Source organism: Carlito syrichta, unplaced genomic scaffold (genome assembly GCF_000164805.1).
Source record: "Carlito syrichta isolate Samal-C Ts95f unplaced genomic scaffold, Tarsius_syrichta-2.0.1 Scaffold120755, whole genome shotgun sequence".
Taxonomy (NCBI): domain Eukaryota; kingdom Metazoa; phylum Chordata; class Mammalia; order Primates; family Tarsiidae; genus Carlito; species Carlito syrichta.
Window position 1 is genome coordinate 61,487 of NW_007064851.1, and position 6,451 is coordinate 67,937.

A 6,451-nucleotide genomic window follows, 5' to 3' on the forward strand; every position below is an offset into this window, starting at 1 on the left:
CACTGCACTCCAGTCTGAGCGACAGAGTGAGACTCCAACTCAAAAAAAAAAAAAAAGAGCTAAAAATTTGCCGGCACCGTGCTACATGCTTTTTCATGCACTTTCTCCTTTAGTGTATATAACCTTAGGGGGATCCTGTGGTCCCATTTCACAGACAGAGAAGCTGAAACAGAACAGTGTAAAAACTTCCCACAAGGTCACACAAGTAATCCATAAAGCTCTCATTTAAACTAAGCAGTGAATATTGGAAAGGAACCACCAGTAAAGTGCTCCCAGATTGACCGATCAGCGACAGAGGGGACATGGCTCCTTGAGGTGTTTGATCGGGCCGCTTGGCATGGGGGAGAAGGCTTTCGGGGCTAAGGAAACAATGTGTGGAGAAACACAGAGAACGGGAAGTCCATAACATTGAAGGGGACAGGAACAGGACTGTAGGGTGCTTGAGTGGCAGTGGTAAGAAATGAGGCTGGCATGGTGGGGCCAGGTTGCAGAAGAAGTTGTGGGTGGCCTTGACCAATTCCATCGTGGGGAACTGTTGGTTGTGCGTTTTTTCTGCCCGTCCTAATCCTCCTGTACACTCAGCGGATCTTAGAACCAGATGACTTCCTGGATGACCTCGACGATGAGGACTATGAAGAAGATACTCCCAAGCGTCGCGGCAAGGGGAAATCCAAGGTGAGGGGCCAGCATGCTGCCTGCATCTTGGATAGGGTGGCATGAGGAGTTCCATTTCTTTATTTCAAGTAAGATTAGTGGCCACTTCCTGGAAAGTTTAATTCCTAAGGCCAAGATTCCTCTGTACGAGCATCCATTTGCTCTTTTTGGCAGGGTAAGGGTGTGGGCAGTGCCCGCAAGAAGCTGGACGCATCCATCCTGGAGGATCGGGACAAGCCCTATGCCTGTGACAGTGAGTGCCTCACAAGTGGGTGGGTAGTCCTTGCCTTGGACTGCTCAGGAGGGCGGGGGTTGTGTTTTTGCCCAGAGTGATAAAACAAGCCTGGGCTCTTACCCTGCCTGCTAAGTGCTTCCCTCTGAGACCCCTGGGAGGCCTGGGCTCTGCTACATGATGGGTGGGACCTGCATGCTCTGGGAGAGATTTCCGCTTTCGGGGGGGTGGGTACTTATGGGGGCCACAGCTGGCAGAGGTGGCCTCTCGACAGACGATGCACTGGCAGGTCTGCTGGCCCCAGTCAGGCCAGGGCCCTAGGGGTCTCACACTGAGTTTTTCAACGTCTGTTCTCTTTTTCTTTCTGTCTGGCTTGCCCCACTTCTGTCCCTCCACCCTGGGAGCACCATCGCCGCTGGGGTTTCTCTCTCGTTCGCTCCGCTTTCCTGCTGCTGCCGCTCCTGTCTCAAGTGTATCAAGGCCTTCTTCTCATGACTTTTCTTTCTGTCTTTCAGATAGTTTCAAACAAAAGCATACCTCGAAAGCGCCCCAGAGAGGTAGCTCTCTCAACTTTTCCGACTTTTGGTTTTCCTGTCCCTTTTTCCCTCCTCCCTGGTTCCTCCTGCCTTTTCTCGTCTCCTATGTTGATAGCTTTGAAAACCTCCAGGGGTATGGGGGTAGCGGCAGTGGAGCTTGTACTGTGCTCCACTCCTCGGGGTCCTGGAAGCTGCCTTTGCCACTGCTCGTTGCCCATAAAACTGCTCCTAGAACCCCTTGGCCTGGTGCATGGGTGGCTTCAGAGTCATTACGAGAAGCCATCATAGGCAGATCCGACTGCTTCCCCTCCCCTAAGCAGGCGCTTGGTGGTCAGCTAATGTGTCTCATCGTCCCTCTCCCTCCTCCCATCCTCTCGCCCCATTCCTTTCCTGCTAGTCCCCTTGCCCTTCTCGGTACCACTGTTCAAAATGACAGTATGCCTCGTGGGGATCTGCTTTCCTTGCTGGTGGGCGGGCCTGGACAGGCACTGATGTGGGAACATGCCTGAATTTCTTTGGGGGCCACTGCCTAGCCAGCTCAGCCAAGAAGCTGTCCCCAAGAGACCCACCCACATGTATTGATCCATGTTCAGCAGAGATGGGCACATGGTCTCTAGGGTATCGGGAGCCTCTCGCGTTGCTGAGGGGTAAAAACGTTTGTTTGAAGTTTTTCCCTTGCTTTTCCCCCTTCCTGCCATGCTGAAGACTTGCAGAAATCCCCTTCCCTTTCCCGACCTGGAGCTCCCCGGGCTGTTCCTGCCCCTGGGCAAGTGGCGCTGGGGCAAGGGCTGAGCCCCCCAAAGCCAGCATGCAAGCACAGTGGCCATGCGGTTGGCGTTGGGGAGGAAGAAGAGCCCGGGAAGCTGGAGAGCCCCGGCCTTGGTGCTCCTGGCAGGGGGCGAAGGGAGGGATGGCTGAAGGCCTGTCCCAGGGCTGAACGGTGGGGGCCAGGGTGGCTGCCCTCAGCCTTCGGTGGAGCCTGCACCTTGCAGGGGCGGGGTTGCCGCGCTCTTGTGTCTTCACGCCTGTCTCTGCCATCTTCTCCCACTCAGTCTGTGGAAAACGTTACAAGAATCGGCCTGGCCTCAGTTACCACTATGCCCACTCCCACTTGGCTGAGGAGGAGGGGGAGGACAAGGAAGACTCCCAGCCGCCCACCCCTGTTTCCCAGAGGTCCGAGGAACAGAAATGTAAGCTGAGGTGGTGTCCGAGACGGCGGGACTGGGGTCGGCCTGATCATGAATCCCCACCTGGCAGGGATGCTGAGTGTTCCAGGGACCCTCGTGGCATCTCCGAGCTCTTGTCTTTCTCCCTGTAGCTAAGAAGGGCCCCGATGGATTGGCCTTGCCCAACAACTACTGTGACTTCTGCCTGGGGGACTCAAAGATCAACAAGAAGACAGGACAGCCTGAGGAGCTGGTGTCCTGTTCTGACTGTGGCCGCTCAGGTACCTCCTCCCCAGAAGAGAAGGCCGCTGCTGTGCCTGTTCCCGGGGAGGCTCTCCGCTCTCTGGCTCCTGGTGCTGATACAGTTGCCCAGCTCCCCTCACTTCTCCTGGCCCAGAGACGTAGTGGTAGGCGGGGGCTCCTCTTCTCCCCCCATTGGTGGCTGCCTGTTTTACTGGCTTCTTTCCCCCAGGGCACCCGTCTTGCCTCCAGTTCACGCCTGTGATGATGGCAGCCGTAAAGACGTACCGCTGGCAGTGCATCGAGTGCAAGTGCTGCAACATCTGTGGCACCTCCGAGAACGACGTGTGTACCCCACCCTGCCCCCTCCTCCGCGTGCCTCCTTCTGGGCCTTACTGTTCTTCCTACAGTTCCCTCCAAAAAAAGGAGCGGTCTTTCTTTTCTTTTTTTTTTTGAGTTGTAGTCTCACTCTGTCACCCAGACTGGAGTGCAGTGGCCGCTTCCAGCCACCGCAGCCTCGACCTGCTGGGCTCCGGTGATCCTTCCGCCTCAGCCTTCCAAGTAGCTGGAATTACAGGCATGCGCTACCACGCCCGGCTGATTTTTTTTTTTTTTTTTTTTTGATTTATTGTAGAGATGAGGTCTCGCTGCCCAGGCGGGTCTCGAACCCACGGGCTCAGGCAATCCACTCACCTCAGCCTCCCAAAGGCGCGGTATTACAGGCTGAGCCACCGAGCCCAGCTGGAACGGTCTTTCAAAAGGCAGCAGGGTCCCTCCCACACTCCCCCTCCCAGCATCTCGGTTGGAACCTTGATTCATTGGCAGGTGTTTATCAAGGACCAGCTTTTTGTCAGGCATTGTTCTAGGCACTAAGGATACTAAGTAAGACAGGCAAGGTCTCTGCATTCACGGGTGGTGGCAGCAATAAGCGAGGGTGTAAGTGAGATTTGTATGATGTGCCACGAAGAAAAGGAAACCGGTATGTGGCAGAGAGCACTTGGAGAACTGATTTAGGTCTAATAGTCAGAGGTGACTCTTCCAGGGCGGGGGGAGGAGATGTTAGGTGTTGAAATTTGGAGAAAACCTAGGAGCCAGTCCAAGAAGGTTTGGAGGTGGAACTTTCCCAAGAAAGGAGCAACCAGTGCAGAGGCCTTAAGGTAGGCAAGCTGGGTGTGTTGAGGATGCTGGCGTGGCGGCTGGAGCCTTTCCTGCATGTGGAAAGAGTGGCAGGGTTCGATGAAACAGGAGAGACAGGCACTGCCAGATCTGTGAGGCCTTGAGTTCCATCTTTTCTTTTTTTTTAGTTGAAGTCTCACTCTTTCACCCAGGCTAGAGTGCAGTGGCACACTCATGGCCACTGCAGACTCGACCTGCTGGGCTCAGGTGATCCTTCTGCCTCAGCCTTCCAAGTAGCCAGAACTACAGGCATGTGCCACCATGCCCAGCTAATTTTTTTAAAATTTATTTATTATAGAGATGAGGTTTCACCAAGTTGCCCAGGCTGGTCTTGAACCCATGAACTCAGGCAGTCCTCTCACCTCAGCTTCCCAAAGTGCTGGGATTATCGGCGTGAGCCACTGCACCCAGCCCTGGGCTCCATTCTTAAGTACAATTGACAACTTTGGCTGCCCTATGGAGAGTAGACTCTAGGGGATAAGCATGGAGGCCGTGTGGTCAATTAGGAGCTCTGGAAGGATCCAGGTGAGGGATGACAGTGACCAGATCTGGAGTGGAGATGAGCAGCAGTGGTTTCCTGCTTAAGAGTTCCACATCTGTTCCTACCTACCACCTACCCTGTCAGGAGTGGCAGCAGTATCACAGAAGCTCCCCCTTCCACACGGTGGCCTAACGGAGGCACATCAGCTATTCACCCCCCCCACCCTCTTCCCTCTTGCCTGCTCCAGGACCAGCTGCTCTTCTGTGATGACTGCGATCGTGGCTATCACATGTACTGTCTCACCCCATCCATGTCTGAGCCTCCTGAAGGTAAGTGTCCAGATCTCTTACCCAGAACGATGATTTTATTTGTAACTTGGAAAATATCAAATTCTGTGTCCTTTATGTTGTCTGTTATCTATTCTGCCAAATTAGGGTGTAGGGTGCTTTGCCTCTGTTCAGTTCAGAATGCTTTCCTAGCATTCTGTTTCAAGTTTAATGTTTGCACATTATCAGCAGCTACATTTACAAACAGAACATCAGCAACCCAAAGAAAAAACGCAGAGCAGAGATCCATCACCCAGAAGGAGTGGTTTTCCTCCGTCCACCCAGGAAGCTCGGTAGCTTGCCTGATGGGAAGCTTCTGGTCAACTCTCTGAACTGAATAGATTTGATTGTTCATTTCATCTCCCTCTTCCCCGTTTGGAAAAGAGTTGACCCTGGAGCCTGAATGGGTCACTTTGCCTCTCAAATAACTTATTTTAATAATGTTCCAAGGTTGTGGACTCTTCCCCAAAACCAGCATTGGCACCAAGGAGTGACTGCATCTGCACAAGTCCCCTTCTAGCTGGGCTTCTGTGCCCAAGCCCCTCCTATACAAACATTGACGAGCTTGCTTGGGAAGACACAGACGCCCACAGCTCTTGCTATGCACAAGAATATGGCCAGCATTACAGGCATAAGTCAAACTCTGTTACACCTCTAGGGAATCGAGGCCACTGTCGGGCCCAGTTTATACATCTACTTCAGGGAGAAGTCATGCATTTGTGTCTTTTTTTTTTTTGAGTTGAAGTCACACTCTGTCACCCAGACTGGAATGTAGTGGCCGCTCCCGGCCACCGCAGCCTCGACCTGCTGGGCTCCGGCAATCCTTCCGCCTCAGCCCTCCAAGTCGCTGAAACTACAGGCGAATGCTACCATGCCTGGCTAATTTTTTAAAAATTTATTGTAGAGATGAGGTCTCGCCAAGTTGCCCAGGTGGGTCTCGAACCCGTGGACTCAGGCAATCCACTCACCTCAGCCTCCCAAAGCGCAGGATTACAGGCTGAGCCACCGAGCCCGGCTCATTTGTGTCTTTTTAACCATAAAATATCAGTGTATGGACAATTTCAGGAACTACAGAGCAGCTTTTCTGTTGAGGCTCTGTGCACACCGAGGCTGTGGAGAGCCACAGGCCTGAGAGCCCTGCCTAGAGTGTGAAGGCAGCTGAGGGCGACCCTGAGATGTTCTAGATTCTGGGTCAGCAGACATGTAGCCATAGCCAGCGTATATTGCTTGGAGGCTAAGAATGGCTTTTCCTTTTTTTTTTTTTGAGTTGGAGTCTTACTCTGTCACCCAGACTGGAGTGCAGTGGTACGCTCCTGGCCACCACAGCCTCACCTCAGGCAATCCTTCTACCTCAGCCTTCCAAGTAGTCGGAACTACAGGCACACGCAACCACGCCCAGTTAATACTGTGATTTATTGTAGGATGATAAAGTTGCCAAGTTGCCTGGGCTGGTCTCAAACCTGTGGTCTCAGGCAATCCTCTCACCTCAGCCTCCCAAAGTGCTGGGATTATAGGTGTGAGCCACTGCACCTGGTCTTTTACTTTTTAAAAAGGAGTTTTCTAGCTGGGCCGGGAGGCTGAGGTGAGTGGATTGCCTGAGCCCGCGGGTTCGAGACCCGCCTGGGCAGCAGATCTCTTCT

At 53.3% G+C, this 6,451-nt stretch overlaps 1 protein-coding gene across 2 annotated transcripts in view; it reads left to right on the plus strand.

Annotated features, from left to right (window-relative positions):
- DPF2 (double PHD fingers 2) overlaps positions 1-6,451 on the plus strand; it is an 11,526-nt gene that overhangs the window by 2,516 nt on the left and 2,559 nt on the right. The window contains exons 4-10 of one of the 2 annotated variants that reach the window (XM_008048178.1): positions 583-675; positions 829-907; positions 1,402-1,443; positions 2,475-2,612; positions 2,741-2,869; positions 3,061-3,173; positions 4,733-4,814. In XM_008048178.1, coding sequence (XP_008046369.1) covers positions 583-675; positions 829-907; positions 1,402-1,443; positions 2,475-2,612; positions 2,741-2,869; positions 3,061-3,173; positions 4,733-4,814 — 676 coding nt within the window. The remainder of the gene's footprint in view (positions 1-582; positions 676-828; positions 908-1,401; positions 1,444-2,474; positions 2,613-2,740; positions 2,870-3,060; positions 3,174-4,732; positions 4,815-6,451) is intronic. The other variant, XM_021707608.1, reaches the window with a different exon arrangement.